This window comes from Oryzias melastigma, linkage group LG6 (genome assembly GCF_002922805.2).
Source record: "Oryzias melastigma strain HK-1 linkage group LG6, ASM292280v2, whole genome shotgun sequence".
Taxonomy (NCBI): Eukaryota; Metazoa; Chordata; class Actinopteri; order Beloniformes; family Adrianichthyidae; genus Oryzias; species Oryzias melastigma.
This window is the reverse complement of record NC_050517.1, coordinates 26,770,590-26,789,112: the sequence shown is the minus strand read 5'-3', so window position 1 is coordinate 26,789,112 and position 18,523 is coordinate 26,770,590. Positions and strand designations below refer to the sequence as shown.

The window sequence follows — 18,523 nt, the reverse complement described above, 5'->3', positions numbered from 1 at the left end:
GATATATACATTTTTATAGTCACTTCTGAGAAAACTTTATTTTCACAGACAAAACAGCATGTACTATAGTGATTTACAGGAAGATCACTGTGAAGTTACAACCATAAGGTCTTCACTCTATTTAGTCTAAACAATCCACCTTCTGTTGAGACATATCAGGTTTCTGAAGACCGTACATTTCAAAAAAATGGATCAGCTTGTCGGCTGCCAGCATCCACATCTGAACTTGTATAAATCAGGTCTACTGATCATTGCTAGAGTCATTCAGAGCAAATCTGCTCTACCAAATGCACTGAGCTGCTGCAAAGTGTTGATATGTTTCTATCAAACTGCAGGTAACTTGTCTACTCATGGCATAAGTCAGTGAGCATCTATAAAGCAAACTTCCTTACCGGGTCCATCTCAAAGTAGACCAGCTCCCCTCCTGTCAGGGCGATAACCACCTGCCTCTGGTTGACGGCACAGCGGACAATGGTTTTTTTACCCGGAGTTTTCCACTCGTTCACTCGCTTGTCTGCACGGATGTGGCGAATGCCATCCGGGTACACCTGTCCCCAAAACAGGAAAAAAATTAGCAAAAGAGGCGCATAAGGTAAATTACAATAATAAAAAAAAAAATACTTGACCAAAACATTCTTGTGCAGAATGTACTACAGGAGTATTTGACCCACCTGAACCAGAGCATCCTCGCCCAGCAAAGAGCAGGAGAGAGTGGGCGTTGTTCCCAGAAACCCGGAGTCTGTCACTTCCTCCACAGTCTCTCCAATGGACAAAACCAGAGTGGCGTTGACGAAAGACACGATGATGTAGGCATCAAACTCATCTGACAAACAGAAAAGGGGTTTAGATTTTTGCTTTGAACCCTTTTCCTATAGTCTCAGGTCCCAACAGGATTGGGTGTGCTTAATAAGGGGAAAAAAACATCTAAAATGCATAGCAGAGCGTTGGAAACACTGATTTAGAGGATGACAAGCCTCTTGGAAATCAACCTTTCAAAGCAACTATAACAAATATTGTATATTATACATCCATGCAGAGAAATAAAGTGCTGAAGTATATTTACAAGAACATTAATTGAAAGCAGCTTAGCTGGCAGATTTTATCTCTTTAACTGGACTCTCAACCCTTTCGCTCTCTTTGGAGTCCAGATGTCTCCAACCACATATTGATGTGTGATTCCTTCCATGACAAATGTGGACAGGATTTTATGTCTGCCATGGACATTAATGAAACTCAAAAATCAAAGATAAAAAAAAGTTCAGCGCACTGTCTTGTGGGGTCCAGATGACCCCACTTTTAATGTAAACAAGCCAAGGAGAGCGGAAGGGTTAATGTAGAACTGTAATCTATAGAATGAGTGAGCGAGCGAATGGCTGTTTTAATAAGGCAGTCAAATTGTAGTTGACTTCACAACTTTACAAGAAAAAAAAAAATTACCAAACACTTTAGGACAGCAGAACTTATACATAGTAATTGCCTAAAAATGAAAGTTGTTATTCTTATATTTGAGATATAGCATTTCTCCAGCATTAAATTATCTTTGTATCAATAAAAGTGTGAAGTATTGAATCAGCATTACCTTCCACGTGTCTGCGTACTGTCCACACAGCATTGGGGTTACCAGGCAGCTCAGAAACAGCCATCTCTGACACCTGAGAACAAGGACACAGCTCAGTAAAATAGCAAAAATAGATGGCTGTTCTGTTTTCTGTTTGTTTTTATTTTACTAATGTAAAGCATCACAGCTAGGTAACTAGAGATGCTACAATTCAGTTTAAAGCTGAACCATATGTTACACCATCGAACCAAATTGTCAGGAAAGTGTCAAATGACAATGAGTGTCAAACACGTATTGTAACAAATAAAAATACTTATTGTTTCAGCAAACTGAAACGTACTTTTTCATTGTTATTTGCCCATTAACAAATTTCTATAAATGTTTCTGAATTTGTAGTTTGTTGTTGTTTTGCACTGTACAAATCATATCAAACAAAAACTAAACTGTGACCCAAAAAATTGAGGTTAGAACCAAATCGTGGGGAAAGTGAGTCATTACATCCCTATAGGTAACCACTTCATCTATATTTAATGATTTTTCTAAATTCATCTCTAAAGCAAATTCTGTAATTACAGAAAGAGCATATTTCTCATCAAGAGACCATCCACTGATAAATTTCATATTTAGATCTGGACAGCTGCTGTTTTTCAAACTGTGACAAGCTGTGCTTCTTTTGTACCAATCAACACAGTAAAGAACAAACAGGAAGAAAGAATATAACCCAGACAGAGGAAGTACATTGATTTTCTAAAGCGATTGTAAGCAGGCGAGTAAGAACAGGTTAGTACAACATGACTTTAGTACAACATGACTTTGCACAAATGGATGAGGCGCATTACAATTATAGCCGCTCACCCATAAGCCCTAGCCTGTCCTGTATGCTGATCTACACTGAGTTATGATTCTTATTTTGTGCAGTGCCAAACTTTTTTAGAGCACTTGAGGCTGTGATTCTAACCATGCTGTTTAGCAAAGGATTGCAGCGTAACCAGATCCGCGATGCAGCAGAGGGAAACATCAAAAACATGTCTGTCATTTCAAGTCCAGGAAACGCCAACAGTATGTATTTTCCCTTCAAAACTGAAAATGATCTTCTTTTTTCTTTAATGTTTTCAGTATAAATCCAGAGACCAAGCGGCAGAGTTTATCAATGTCTTGACAGTTTGACTTCACTACTTTATCGATAACTGGAAAAAGGAGACGTGCAGCTTTATCACTGTCGTGATTTTCTCTACTCTTATGTTGAGACGGAAGCAAGACGGAGAACGCACAGGAAGAAGTCTGCAGTTTTGCTTCATCTTCTTAGGAACTAGCCCGTCCACTTTGAGCTTGGATTCTATGCTGATCAAAAATCAACTCAAACCAAAAGGTGTGTTGAAAAATGTTGTTTTTTCTTACAAACAAGCCCCAAATTTTCCTAAAATATGCCAGACTTTTTCTACCTCCTTGCGTTGAGTTTGTGAGCTGAAAGTTTAAAATGAACACATCATTACTTTTGGGTATTAACACTAAAAATGTTTTTTTTTTTTTCAATTTCATTTGAGTGGTATAAAGATAATCTTGTTGAAAACAAACTTCTTTCAGCAAGCTCACAGATAGAAAACAAAGAAGTAATGAGAAAGAACAAAATTTAGTGTCTGTTAACCCAAATAAAAGGATTTGAATGATGAAGTCTGTACATGTTAGTTTAAAGCATTATATAATAGCTCATACAATATATGATACAAAAAGCTTTGGCTTACAGTGCCCTCTCCTGGGTAAATTATGCTTGTTAGTTCAGGCTACTATATATAACTGTAACTGTCCTTTTAAGACACTTAAATATGTGCATTTTAGCAGTTCCGAAAACACAACACTTTTCTTGAATTTCACCGCATAAACTTTACTTTCTGAATTTTATTTATAAGCAGCAAATTTGAGAAAGAAGGAAAACCATCACTGTTAATAAATGTTACCAACTTCTGCTGGGTCAGAATCATTCAGACTCTTCAGATTTTACTCAGAGAAGAGACATGAAAACATCATCACTTGATCAGCAGGCAATCTGAGAATTTTGGAATTCTACATAAATACTACATATTAAAGAAAAGTACCTCCAGTCCGTGCCGAAGAACTCTCAGAGTAGACTTGGGTCCTCGTCCACAAGCAACATACAGCTGAGGAGTGTCTTCATTTGCCAAATCAGCAATCTAATGAGCAGCAAAAAAAAAAAAAAAATAAATAAATAAATAAAATCACATTCAAATAAGTTGCAGTTGCTCTCTTTTAAACTCCACTATTGATCCAAAATCTGCTTTAAAGTGAAATAACTTACTTGACAGGACATGATGGGTGACATGTTCTCTTGTTCATCCACCAGCACCAGGTTTTTGAGCGGACGAGGCTGGAAGAAGAAAGTGTCTCCTTCCTCCAACGGCATGGCAGAAGAGAACTCGGGTTCTTCATCATCATCACCCAAGTGAGCGATTTGATAAAGGTAACTGCAGGAAAAGGTGTCAGAGTGATGATTGATGGCACACAGAACTAGATAACGTAGACTAGCCTGAAGGAAGAGCGGGGATTGAAACTTACTGGTTTCCAAACTCTGATGCCACGAACAGGAAGCCAGTCTTTAGGACACACATGGCTGTTGCTACAGGAATTGTGTCGAAATACTTCAGCCTGATTTCTGTGACCTGAAACAACAGTCATCACTAAACGTGTGATCTTTTTTTAAAACAGACAGAAAGCTTCATCTGTAAAGCAGACTTGGGAGTGAGGAGTACTCATAATGACATTTATTGGCTACTAACCTTTCAAAATAAAAAAATAAAAAACATATCCTCTTACAGCCATAACTTATAAAAGCCTCATTGCATTATTGAATGGCCTTCTTGGCAACTGTGATGCAGAGGTATAGTGGTCAACTTTGGATCAGAAGGTTGCAGGTTCAATTCCTGCCTTGTGGCAGGACACATTGTAGCGAGGGACCACAATATACAACATTTTTATTAATCTTGCTCACCATTGCTCACAAACTAATCCATTACAATAACATTAGTCAATTTTAAAGTGATTGTATATGTCTATGTGACGTATGCAGCACACAATCATTGTCTATCAACGTGAAAAATGAACGCCTTCAAAAAGTCATTGGGTGATGAGGGGGTTTGATTATTGACCGCCCTCTTAAAAAATGAAAAATAAATATTAGCCCTCAAGCCTGCGACACTGTTCTTTTCCCCATTTTAATAAAGATTAGACAATATTTAACAGTGGATCAGATGGTTTCTGCATATACGCACCATTTCCTCGTCTGTTTCCAGTGTGACCTTGAAGATGTCTCCCTGCTCCGTCTGAGCCAGGAAAAAGAACATAGACTTGGTCTTGTGGGTGGCTGAGCACACAAAGATCATACCGCGCTCCGGGTCGTCCAGGTCGTTCTGTGGGATGGACAGAAGAGAAAAGAAAGAATGACGTGAAATGAAAATAAGCATGAAGGCTGAGCAGAAATGGCAGATAAAAAAATAGAGTAATAGATTCTACACAAACAAAAAATGCTTTTTTTCCCCGTAAAGACAAAAATACGTAGTTATGCGAAGTCACTGAAAGACTGAAATCCATACTGTTTGTTTCTTTTTTTTTAATTTAAAAATGTTTTTGCTTTTTGTTTGAACTCACCCTGCGGCGGGGAATAGGACAACGGATGTCAGGCTGGTCTCCAAAGTTCTTGTAGGTGATGTAGTTTTCAGAGCAGATCAGAACTCCACTAGGTCCATCTGAACCACCAGGAACTACAGAGAAGAAGATTGAGTTTCTTCTTCAGTCATGATAGGAAACAGGAAGAATTATTGAACCAAGACTTCAATAATTTTGTGCTGATAAGATTCATATTGTCAAGAAATGTTATCATTCTGCCAACATTTCATGGGAGGACAAGTGTGGATTACCAACCAAGCATGCACAGAAACCCATTGCAGATGATGGATTATAATAAGAACTGTGACTTCATGAGAAAATCCATCTCTGAGCTGCCAGGGTGAAGCTACGGTTTCTGGTGTGATGACAGCCTCTCCAAAAGGAGCTCAACAGAAACCATCTTTCTTACCAACTAACCTATCAGATAGACTTTTTTTTTTTGTGAAGATGGCTTAAATTTACTCAAACACAAAATAAATAACATCTTTTTGAAAACGTCATACAAGAAGAAAAAACTATTTTCTTGATGCAGGACTGCTTGGACTTCATGAATTACCAGTGATGAGGAAATTTCCGTGTTCCTCCAACGCCTCGCTGTATTTTCGCACCACGTGGTTCAGGCCGAGGTCGAGCTCATAGAAGGTGAGGGTCTGCTGGGTGTTTGCAGCAGCTTCTCCTGTCGGGTCGTTGTCTGCTTCCTGCATAGAACACAGGGTCAATTGGAGCCCATGAATGCATTGTAAAACATGTTTGTTGTAATCAACGCTTTGGACAGACTGAGATCAGAAACTAAATCTTTCTCCAGTAACAGTCAGAGAAGAGACATGGAAAATTCATCACACTCAAAACAGCCCGAGCCTTGGTTATTAAAAAAAAAAAAAAAAGTCTTGTTTTTATATTTACTCACCTCATAATCCATTTCTAAACAAGCAAACATGGGATTTTCAAACCCAACGTCGACTCCAACAACATGATACACCAGAGTGTTTGCTTTATGAGCTTCCAGAGGAGAGGAGATGGTGAGTCTGGCTGCAGCATCTCTGTTGAGAATATAAACCAGCTTCTGTTTCTCTATGGCCCCTGAGGAGAAGAGCAAAACACACCCACAAACTTGTTTACAATGCTATGATAAGGTTAGTATGAATTTTAGTTTAGTTAAGGGAAACAAATGCTAGGTTCTTTCACAGCTGCAGTTCATGCAATCATACTCAATCTGGCAACAGCTCCTTCATGGGGATCTAGAGCACCTGATACAAACTTTAAAGGGTGACCAAACCCTAAAATCAATTTTTTTAGCTGTTGACCTCTATAAATGGGTTTTTTTAAAGAGCTGTCTGTTGGTCATTAGGGCTGTGGATCGTTGCAAAGGTGGCGATCCGATCCGATTCACAAATCAAGCTCAAGGATTCACAAATTGAACCATAATTCTTACTTTTTAATGTAATGTTTGTTGCTATGTGTATGTATTTTTACAGGATGTATGAACATTCAAATTATTTGTCTTAAATCACTGTCATTTGTACCTTTATTTAGAGCAAAAGCTCATAATTAATAAAACTGATAAAAAACACAAAGATTTAGATAGAAAGAAATGTTTTTTGTCATTTTAAACTCTTTTGGCTTTGTTTTAGTTTGTAAACTTAAAATCCAACTTTAATCTGCATTTCAGAGCATAAATACATCATCCCTAGATCAAATTTTGATAATATTTTACTCACTACTATATTTGTAAAGATTGCGAATCAGCGATCTCGGACATCGCGAATACTTGTACCTGAATTTTCGGGAGTATTTGAGCACCCTGCTACTCATAACAACTCAGGACTTCTCACAAACAATATTAAACAGATTTCACTTAAAAAAAAAATACAAATACAGGTGTAAAAAAAAAAAAAAAAAAAAAAAGCCTCCAAGAAATATAAGCCTACTTATTCTGATTTTTTCAATTTCATTCCAAGCCAAAAAAAACAATCGTTTGAATCTTTGAAGATTCCAATTTCAAATGTATTGGTCTCCTTATCGTCACTTTTTTAAAAAATAAACTGGCAGACAAAAATTCTACAAAATGAAAAAGGGAGAAAAAATGTAGGTTTCTACAAAAAAATCTTGTAAAATAACTAAACTTTGAGAGAAAATTAAACTATACTCCAAATGCAAATGTCCCGTTCAATTTTTTTAAATCAGAATTGTATAAAGCTGCAGAAATTGTATTGAAAAACATTGAAGGTATTTCAATTATTTAGCAGTAATAACGTGGAATTCTATAGGGGTGTGTTTTCTTTTGTTGTTTTTAAACATGTTTAGAACCTTCTTTAGTTCATTTTTATTCATCTATTCCTTCTGCAAAGATCATTTTTTGGTCATCAAATGTTTTGATCATCAGCAGTGAACCTTGATTGAAAAAGTAGCACCAACTAACTTTAAAGCCATTTAACAGCAAGGAGAAAGAAGTTTCACTTGTGAGCCACATTTTTATATTTGTGAAATTTCCTTGGTCTTCAAATATTTTGTGTGCTTGCTACTTTTTGAAAATCTTGTGTTAAATCTCTTTAAATTGTGAGGACAAGAACAGTGAAAGACTGCATGTTTAAAGGACATGCTAAGAACTCTTACCTATCATGACAGCTCTGCCTTTGGGATCCACAGCCAGATACTGTCCAGGAACGATCCGTCTGCAGCCGCTCTTCCCGAATGTTTCCTGATGGATCTTCTCAAACATGTTTTTAGATGGATGATACTCCAGGATAACGATGCGTCCACTGTCACTTCCAACAACGATATAATCTAGAAACAAAAGGTTTACAAAACACATGCTTTGAACATTTTTACTAAACTGCTGTCATAAATACAAAAAAGGTTTTCAAAAAGAATTATTATTATTATATTATTACTATACTATTATTCTCCTAAAAAAAAATCAGTCACACATGAAGCTTTTTAAAAAGTTTAAAAACAGGAAGAGAAAAAATGCTTAAAGTAGTCAGATTCCATTCATGTAGAGGACTCAAAATATGTTTTCAGTGAAGAGCAAATTTAAACTGCAAATATAAGCAGGAGACTAAGCCAAATGACTCAACAGCTACATTGTGATTTTTTTCCCACCTAATCAAACACCCATTGTGTTAATAATTTTACAGCATAAAATCCAAAGAAGAAAAAGTGGGGCTTATTTTTCCCCTCATCAATGAAACAAGCAAAAGAATCAAATACAAAAACCTGCAATTTAGTACCAACCAAAGCACTTTTAGAATAAACACAGACTATTTTTTAAAATAAAAATAGAAATCATCCTAATCTGCATCTGCAGAAAAATGTAAATAATTATGGTTCCATACCTTTAGTTCCTCCTGTGAGCCTGAAGGCCATCAGTGATCTCACAATGCCAAACACTTCCACTGTGAGGAGTGTGTGAACTTTTCCAGTGTTGGCGTCTGGACGCAATAACTCCAGGATCTTTCCTCTGGAAACAACAATCTCCTGCATTTTGGTTCCTTGGAAAAAAAAATCATGTTTGACATTAGATAAGAATAAGACATTTGAGCAGAAACTACCATCAGCTTTCTATTTAACCCTGATGCCTACATTTATTTCCAGCCTTTAAATAAAACACACATGTTTTTCCTTTCATGTAGGCATCCATAACTTTCCTTAACTTATCATTTCATGATAAGTTTACTTATTACTTTTTGTATTATAATAATTCTTTGAATACAATCTGCAAAAAGTGTTTTTTTTTTTCAATGAGAATATTAGGTTATTGTTACTGATTAATATAAATGATTTGTCGTGGATGCTTTGAAATGTGATTACATCAATGATAATAATGATCCTTAATAGCCTGAATCTATTAATATTTGATATTAAGTCCTGAACCGGATATTGATAATTCGTGTAGAGAAAATGTTACGGGTTGTTACGGCCCTAGGCCTTTAGTGTGTATTTCTGTGTGTGTCTTTGTATGTTTTCTCCTCTTTAGAGGGTTTTTCTCCACCATGCTGCCTGACTCCACCCCCTCCAGGAGATTGCAGCCTCTTCCCCTCCACCAATCACCTGGCTTGGAGGGAAGCATAAAAGCCCCAGCAGCCCCTGGACCTGTGGCAGCTGAATTCCTTGTGTGGAATCCGTTCCTCAGCTCGCCCCTGCTGTCGGTCTTGGTTTTAGAAGCCTGTGTAAAGCCTGGTGTTCCTTCTTTTGGTCCTTCTTAGTTACTTCTTTGTTCATCATTTTTACTATAAGTTGTTCCCTTAATGATCTTGGTAATCTATTTCTGGTTTTGGGTCCCTCTGGTTCTGAGGTTGTGATACCACTTCTGTTTTACATTTTGGGGTGTAGTTTTGTTTACTAAACGCTGAGTGCCTGAGCCTTTGAGTTGATTCCCTTTACTAGTTTTGTTTTCATGTTTGTGCACACCCGCATCTGTTCTATAATAAACAGCTGTCTTACCCCGCTCCCGGCTAAATATAATCTTTTTATGTTACCTATTTTCTCCCTCCCTCTGGGTGGGATGTAACACGGGTCGAGCCGATGTGGGATTATATAAGTTCACTTCCTTCCACTCCCTTTCAAGCGATCTACTTGTGATTTATTAAGTGATATGTTATTTCATGTATTATGACCCGATTGCTTGAAATAAACCATTTCATTCATTCATACTGCTAGCACTCACCTGAGAAGTTTCCATGGATGGCATGAGTGATGCCGGTAGCGCGCTGGAGGGTGATGTTGTACAGAAACATGACTGCTGGTCAGTTGCTTCCACACAACGACCTTCTGGAGCGGCTAACAGACTCTTAGCCGGATCAAAGCTACAAAAAAGAAACAAAAATGACCAACTTTGCATGAAGATGGCGTGTGACACGTAAAGCAACTTTCAGATTCACATGTGTATATAATAGTACGAATGAAAACTCAGTGAACTGACGAATAATATGCGCGTTGAGTTTGACAAAAAAAGATAAAATGTAAACAATTATCTAAGCAAAACGATAAATAAATAATTAAGAATTATATGTGTGGGGGCGGGGTATATTTTGTACACACTTTTTAGTTAACATTAGCTAGCTAAATAGCATAAGGCTTTACCTTTAAACATTTTATACAAGATACTACTTAATGACTACTGGGTGGATTTATACAAACAGATTATTGTTGTTACGATATCGGAAACATGTGTAAAGGAATTACAAGTTAATATGAACGGAATAGTTATTCAGACTGCTAGCTTGGGTAAACCTATTCAATCAAGGCGCCACTTTTGCTGATGAATCCACAGCTTTGCAGCCTTTTCACCGAAAATTCTACATATTTCTCAAAAATACAAAGCTCTACAAGTTGGGCGGTGATGCAGATGTATAATTATAAACTTTTACCGGTGTGCTCAAAGAGATGATGCAGATTCCAAAGAGATTTAACTTCTTCAATGAGAATTTTGCACTATAGCTCCGACGACAAGCAGCCGTTGGAGGGTCCTTAGCTTTGAGATACGTAATGGGTATAGGTGGCCCGATCAGTGCCTGACGAGAATCAAAAGCTGCTGTTAATCTAAACATCCACGAGGTGTCGACAAAGACCTGTCTACGAGACCAGCGTAAAAGTATTGTCATAAAGGAAAAAAACAAAAAACAAACTAGTACAAATAATGAAGGGAAATATGGTTGGGTGGAAGATAAACGAATATGAATGCAATTTTTAGAAACGGCACATTTACAAGCGGATTGTTTTTGAATGAATATTTAATATTTCTGCATTTTTATGTGTTTACTTACACCATATGCTTTACTTTTATCATATTATTTATGTTTTGCTATGTTTTGCAACTGTCACCTGTGCATTAAATAGTAATAGATACATGCTTGAGACTTAGATTGTAAAAATAAATACAGTTTTTAATCAACATTTTATTCGTGTTTATGAAGTGTGAAACAGATGCATTTTACTAACGTTTTCCAGTTCTTCATACTTGAAAGTTGTTTTTTAATGTATACGTTATTTACTTATTTTTTGTAAATTATACCAACAATGCTATGAATAATAAAACAAATAATGATAATTATAAATGTTCAAGGGACATACAGAGTAGTTTTGCATAATTTATTAAATTTAATTATGAAAAGCTCAGACAGGAAGTTGTAGTTTTGCCTCGCTCGGATGAAGGTGGCAGCCGCCGGGCTCAGTGGATCTGCTCTCCCTTAAAGAAACCAAGTCGCACCGCCTCCCGGTTCGTAGCAAAGGGTCGTCCGACTAGCAGTCTCCGGTTGTCCCCCTTGCTATACCGAACATCGCCTTAAAGCCTCAGTTTCTCAGTGTCTTTTATAGCTGGCTTTAGCCTTACAACCATCATTTGTTGCAGTTTTAGCAGCCCGTGTCTCCTTCACCCAGAGGTTATTGAAATTCCTCAGCTTGTTTTTCCGGAAACATTCACCCATTTAGATTCAGACGGCGTGACTGCATGCTGGGAGCGAGCCGCCAGACGCCTGAAGAGCAGCATCAGCATCAGCAGCGCGGAGAGGAGCGGAGCGGCTGGAGGAGACGCGCGCCTGCAGAAGCTCGTGCTCCGCCGGTGCATCGAGGTGAGTCCTCCTCCCCCAGTTACGGCATCTTTAACCCAGACAAAGCGTTTTGAGGCTCATTTTAAGGGGGAGCCAAGGTGGTGGTGATGAGGGTGCATCCCTCTTCCTCTGGCGTCAGCCGCTGATGTCGAAGGCCATCGTCCTGCATGTGCATCTCAGAGAAAAGTGTCTGCAAACATGGACTCTTTTTATCTGATTTGTGCTGCAGGATTGGATGTTTCCAGGATAGAAATGCAAAAACAAACCAGTTGGGGTTGATGCTGTTTGTCTGTTTTTATGTTTGAGCAGAAAACATGCTGCAAAAACCTAAACGTGGACTATTTAGTGTTGGAGATTTACAAATCACAGCTCTTCATAGAGGATCTGCTCACTTCCTGATCTCTATCTCTTCTTCCATCCATCCCTCTTTCTTTTCTCCTCTTTTACTCTTGAAATCTGTCTGTCCTTGTCCCATCACTTCTCCCATATTTGCCCCCTCAACCTCTCTCATCTCTGTGTGTCTTTTTTCTCTTTCCCCTCTCCCTCCATCCATTGATTTGCCTGGTGGCGTTGCTAAGAGACAACAGCAGTGCAAGTGCAAGAAAAATGGGGTGTATGCAGGGGCAGATGCACCTAAAAAAGCAGCCCGTCTTAAGACTGAAATGGGGTTAATCTGCTCTGCTGGTCGTAAGCGCTGCACATAAGTGCAAGAAGGGAGACTTACTTCCCAACTCCTAAGTGGTTACAGCAGAAACAGGCCTCGGTTTCATGTCTGTGAAGGTTTAGAGGGCATGCAGAATGGATCTTTTGTCCTTCCAGGCGCTGTAACACAAAACAAGTACAGTGCGGCCGGGCTGTCTTTTCATGAGCTGCTGGCTTGACAGAACCTGAACCTCCATAGTGGGACAAAAGGCAGCACAGCAACAGCCGCCACTGCTCTTTGTTGAGACAGGTTTTTCTCCTGTCGGCTCTGTAAAGGCTGATTTTTAAAGAGAAATTCAACACAGCTTGGTCATAAAATAAACCACCCAGATGAGTTTAAGCTAAGAATTGGAGCTCTAAAACAGTTGTTGCTCTTTTACCTCTCTAATTTTAATAAAAAAATAATAAAAGTAATTATAAAACGTATAGGGTTACTTAGTAAGCATTGATTTAATTGTAGTTATTTATTTGAATTCATGACTGAGATGCTTCTATAACAGTCAAACTGTAACGTTTTTTACAATGTCCAGTTTTTTGGCATTCCACATAGATTTCTAATACGAAGCAAAACTTTGGTGAAATGTTTCAACTTCTGTGAGCTTTTTGTTGGTAAAAGTTGAAAGCACACATTTTATGCTGCAAAACAATCAGTTTAACAATAGCATTTTTACATTTGTAATGTTTTTTGAAACATAAACAAATTAATTCTTGTTTCTATTCAGATTTACGGTGTTAATACTTAAATGAAAAGACAATTTGACCTTGAGTTATTTATCTTTGTTGCACAGGCTATTTAATTTTAAAAGTAATTGATATGACCCTTTGTCAAAAGTAAAAAACAATTTTATATTGTTGTGAATCTGGAGCAGACAATAAAATGCTTGAAAAAGAGCTAATTTGTGTCGTAGAAAATACACTGGGTGGGCCACGAGCTCTCTGCTCCGCTCCATTCTGATACATCCACTAGTAAATGACTAGATCCGTCTCTGTTTCCTCGTCTGAGCTGGCATCTGGATCAAAAATGTACTGCTGTATAACTCCAATATTGCACCTTTTTTGTTGGACCGCTAAGGTTAGGTTGGGGTTGTGAGGGGCTGTAGTAGCATCTTTTGATGTTGAAGGTCAAAACCATAGACTGATAGATAGAGCCGGTGTGACGTCACCCCAAGAATTTGCTTTTCCTCTGATTCCAGTAAAATGAAGTCAATTCCGTTGCCACTTCTTCGCAATACGGACACCGCCATTTGGAACCAGTTGACAGTGATTGGCCCGAGTCTATCTGAGTCATGTCTGTAGGACAACTACAGTCGCTATACCTGAGTAATTTTGTCCAGAATCCACACCCCCCAGCTGAAAGTGTCCTCGGAAGAAGCTGTCAATCAAATGTTTCAGGTGGGGCCAGTGGGCATCACATGCTTTTACTGAGACATCTGATTGGTCAGTTTATTACATAAATAACTTTAAATAAAGACAAAAAATAAGGATTAGCAAGAACATGTTAAGAAAAAGGTGTCAGAGCAAGAATAGTTATTCTGACAAATATAAGGACTGAATTATTGTTATTTTCTCCATAGAAGTCTATGGGATTTTGGCATCTTGGAGCCAGCGATTGCTTCCCATTTAGAGGACAAAGCGGTCACACAGTCCAGTTCTCTTGTACAGACAATTCTCTAGAGATGTTAGCTGAAAAGGGACTGAAAGTCTGTTTGCAACCATGAATTTTTCTGGGTTTCTTCTGGAAAAGCAGACAAAGGTTGGGCAGCTGCGTGACCGTGTTCTTGCACCGTAGACGCCCATTTGTCTTCTGCCATTCATCTTCTGTAAATGTGCAGCTTTGTGCCAGAGACCTTTGAGAAAAGAAAGTCACTTGACTTCTGGAAAAGCAATAAAGGCTAAAGTTGATGTAAAGATCAGTAGTCACTGGTGTGTGACTGTTATTGATGCACACGAGTCACGCTGACCCCCATTACTATAGTTTTCATTCAAAACTTAATGTTAAAAAGTTATTAGTTTTGAAATTTTTGGTTTAAAACATAGTTATGAGACGTAATTGTGACACCCTTTTGGAATACATCCTTGGAACTTTGCTACTTGCAATTGAGTTTTTAGTACTGTTTCAGGTTTAAATTGTAATAATTGTGTATGAAAATGAAATGAAATGAAAGGGTATATTTAAAGAAAGTGTTTTTAAAGTACATTATTGGAATAAATTGTTGAAAACACTCAAAATGGTCCATAGTACTATGAATCAAGATAAAGTCTTGTGGAAAAATGAGAAGAACATCGGCAAATATATTGAAGAAGCAAGAGCCCAGCCTGTAAGATAAGATCAGAAGCAGCACAGAAGACCAGATCAAAAGTTAACAGTAAAGTTTGGCCCAAACTGGAGCAATTATGAAACTTTGAGTCTGTAGTTGGTGCAGCAACATTTTGTAAAAATGTTGGAGGGTCCCAATGTAAAAATACTTCCAGCAAGCATTTTTTTTAACATTTCATTAAGAGTCTCTGAGTTTTTCTCACATCTTTGGCTTAATTATTTGCAGGAATTTCTCTTTCTGTGAAGTTTAGTCTGATTAAAAACATAAGAAAAAAATTTCATTACAATAAAACAAAAAATACCGCTAATTTTCCAAGTTGTTCTGGACAGATTTGAAACCTTACTGAAGTCATCAAAATTCTAAGCTCTTAACACATTTTTTCTACTGTTCTACATCCGTTTCCATGGTGATTTTGCATCTTTAGTCAACTAACTTTTGGCTCAAACTCATTTCTAACACATCTCTGTGCATAGCTCTGTCTTATAATGAATTCATATATTTTTTCATGAATTTATTTTTTCAATGAAAAAAATGTAAACTGACAAAATGCAAAATTCTTTTAAACTTTTAAATTGTACATAAATTGTTACACGTGTAAAGGATAGAGATTCTTCAGTGAAATGTGTAAAAATGATTGTTCAAAATAACAAGAACACTAGTTGACTTTGTCCTTCCTGGACTCTTTAGTGACACCCAGACGTTCTGTGTCTGTAATAAAAACCACCAAGACTCTTCACTTCCTGAGAATAATCCAGAGGCTTAAACTTAAGCAGGGATGTAGAGCTCAGCACAGCTTTGCAGTCTGTGTTCAGAATCAGTGAAACCTGCAAACAAAAGCTTGTTTTGAGGTTCAACCAGCAAAGAACAACAACCTCCTTAATGACATGACCGTGCAACGAATTCTGCAGCCAGGCCGGTGAAACTTCTCCCAGAGCACCTCTCAGTGCTTTGCTCCACCACAAAATGTAGAAGGAAAAGGCTGCAATCTGTGCACAAAAAGATTTTAAATCAATTTAGTCAAACATAGTTGGAAAATAATTCAATTCTGGTTCACCAAAGGAGGCCAATATGAAAACAAAGGAGGTAGATTTAATCTGACATGGCAACCGAGGTGGTTTTTCGTTTTTTCATTCAGCTTGTTTTGACTGTTTCATTAAGCAAAGAACACACGTCCACTTGTTTGACTTTATTGCTGCAAATCTGTTCTTAGTGATTTTTAATTTAGGGGAAAAGAAACCCCAAATCCAGCCTTTAATCTGCTCACAGTAGAGTCCTCATGGTGGCTTTAAAAAACTTCATCAGCATTCAGCTTCTTTTTAAGTCACTAATTTTAACGTCTTTCACAACGCCTGAGGGCCAAAATGAACTTTTTCATTTTCACCTTTTTATTTTTTTATTTTTTGTGAATGCTTGCAGCAATAGTAAAGATTTTTTTTCCTTTCTCCGCACGCTCCTCAGTGATTTATAAGGCTGTCGTGCAGCCGTAGCAGCGAAGTCCGCAGAACTGCAGCCCGCAGCAAATCACACAAACTCCCAATTTAGAAATTAATGTAAGCAGATGAAGCATAAATATTTAGTTGTTTAATATTTAACTTTTTCCCTTTTTGCACACAAATATATAAGAATACACAAGGCGTTTATAACTGAAATTAGCCGACAAATAGCAGTAAGTTTCCCATTTTTTATCTTTATGATGACATATCTATTAGAACTATGAACCAGAATTAGGATGTGAAAGAAGAAAAAGTCATTCTTGTGTAATTTAATTTATGAGTAAAGTGGAGCTCACATCTGCAGCACTAAATCCCCACACTACATTTCATGTCGGAGCGAAATTCGATAGCTTCTTTTACAAGATCCCGTCACTTTTGAGGAGGCAGTCAAATAAAGAGAGCCATGTTCGTAAATGTGTCACTGCAGAGAACACAGGAGGAAAATTCTACACTGAAAAGGAAGGCTCTTAAAGAAACCCGCTTAAGTCATCTTATTACCCATTAGATCTCTATAAGTCGATTAAAAAGTAACTTAAATGACACAAATGTAGATTTTTGACACTTCTCCCAAATCAAATCAAGTCTAGAAATCACAACAGGAAGGCTTCAGCTGACAAACTAAGCACAGAGTCAAGTGGTTGTTAATAGGTTTCTTATCTTTAAACCATGCACGCATACACACACATACACACACATACACACACACACACACACACACGCTCAGGCTTTGTTATACACCTGTTACATTCTCTGAGTACCAAGACAGGATTAGAAATCCCTTCTGTTAAATCCCAAGAGTTCAGGATCTGCCAAGCATGTCAAACTTAGTCTGCGTTCACATTTAGGAAGATTTGAAGAAATCGCAGATTCAGTTGAAATTCAGCAACATCTCGAGTAAAAGTTGGGTTTCATTTTAAGATTTTTTTTTAACTGTCAAGATTAGGAGTTTGCAATTTTCCCCAGACTTTTTGTCCACAGAATTAACTATGTTTTCAGGCAGGTAGAACTGCCAAGAAACAGACAAAGTGTTCCCAGATACAGTTCTATAATGTTGGTCCTTTGCTGGCTGCCATCCTCCTCATCATGTGAGGATGTCTCCATGTTGTGTTGTTATTGGGTGAATCAGCACATGGATGTCGTGCTCGGGCACAAGGTCAAACACGCTCGCCTGATCCTATTATTTTAAACTGCTTAGGGTAACTTTATTTCCTGCCATCCAGACTGAAAGGTACACACGCTCTGTTTAATCACTTTAAACATGTTTGTCAATTTTATTCAATTGATCACCTGTGAAAACAGGCCATCGTTTGAACAGGGCCGGTTAAACGTAATAAGGATTATTTGATTATTTACTCTTTGAAAATCCAACGTTAACTCATCAAATCTACAGATTAATGACTATTAAAAAGCAACTCATAGGTTTTCTTTTTTAGGTTTTACTGCAAGTTATTGATGTATTCTTTTTCTTTCTAAGCCAAATTTACTGTCGGTTTAAATTTAAAAAATGACTCAGTATTTGATTGATTTGTGCTAAACTAGGATTTAAATGGGACTGTGAACGTGTGCATTTGCAGCGATTATGTCCATGTTTTATGGATGAAACCCACACGCTCAGCAAATGCTCATTTCCTGCAAATGTGGCTGCATTTGAAGGGAAAATAAACAGGATTTAAACAGTGTTGGATTTATTGTCAAGAAGCATTTTTTAAATGAAAACACTTTCCTTCAAGAAAGCCATTTTCATCACAGAACAACCTCGGGCAGCATTAGTCTCTGGCTGCATGAAACAAAGGTCTGCAGATAGCGATGACTCAAGGACTTACTCTGGGGTAAATATTAGTCAAAATAAACATCTAAAAATTAATAATAGGTTAACATTTTACCTGTAAATGAGGCAAATGTGTTTCAGTCCATATTTAAACAAAGATTTTAGTCAATTTGTTGCTATTTTTCATTAATGTAAACATAGTGGATGCTGATGTTTGTGAAAATTGCAAAAACTCTGCAGAAACATTTAAATGACTGATAATAGCACACAACCATTTGTATAATTTTGAACTTAATTGGGGTAAACAGAGCTTTTATGGAGATGTGTTTTCATCCATTCAGTTTTAGAACTTGGTGGAGAACACCCTGAACAGGTCGCCAGTCTGTCGCAGGGCCACACAACCCCAGAAGCACATGCACATGGAGGGACAATTTAAAATCACCAATTAACTCGTGTTT

At 37.6% G+C, this 18,523-nt stretch overlaps 2 protein-coding genes across 2 annotated transcripts in view; one reads left to right on the top strand and one right to left on the bottom strand.

Moving 5' to 3' along the window:
• sf3b3 (splicing factor 3b, subunit 3) overlaps positions 1–10,828 on the bottom strand; it is a 28,837-nt gene extending 18,009 nt beyond the window's left edge. Inside the window, exons 1-14 of the mRNA XM_024281715.2 lie at positions 10,606–10,828; positions 9,903–10,041; positions 8,572–8,727; positions 7,850–8,020; positions 6,144–6,316; positions 5,793–5,934; positions 5,219–5,331; positions 4,843–4,980; positions 4,130–4,233; positions 3,873–4,038; positions 3,652–3,747; positions 1,580–1,652; positions 672–823; positions 393–548 (exon numbers count right to left, since the gene is read on the bottom strand). Coding sequence (XP_024137483.1) covers positions 393–548; positions 672–823; positions 1,580–1,652; positions 3,652–3,747; positions 3,873–4,038; positions 4,130–4,233; positions 4,843–4,980; positions 5,219–5,331; positions 5,793–5,934; positions 6,144–6,316; positions 7,850–8,020; positions 8,572–8,727; positions 9,903–9,972 — 1,710 coding nt within the window. The 5' untranslated portion in view covers positions 9,973–10,041; positions 10,606–10,828. The remainder of the gene's footprint in view (positions 1–392; positions 549–671; positions 824–1,579; positions 1,653–3,651; positions 3,748–3,872; positions 4,039–4,129; positions 4,234–4,842; positions 4,981–5,218; positions 5,332–5,792; positions 5,935–6,143; positions 6,317–7,849; positions 8,021–8,571; positions 8,728–9,902; positions 10,042–10,605) is intronic.
• A 518-nt stretch (positions 10,829–11,346) lies between these two features.
• st3gal2 (ST3 beta-galactoside alpha-2,3-sialyltransferase 2) overlaps positions 11,347–18,523 on the top strand; it is a 57,954-nt gene continuing 50,777 nt past the window's right edge. Inside the window, exon 1 of the mRNA XM_024281716.2 lies at positions 11,347–11,805. The gene's annotated coding sequence lies outside the window, so the exon portion shown is untranslated. The remainder of the gene's footprint in view (positions 11,806–18,523) is intronic.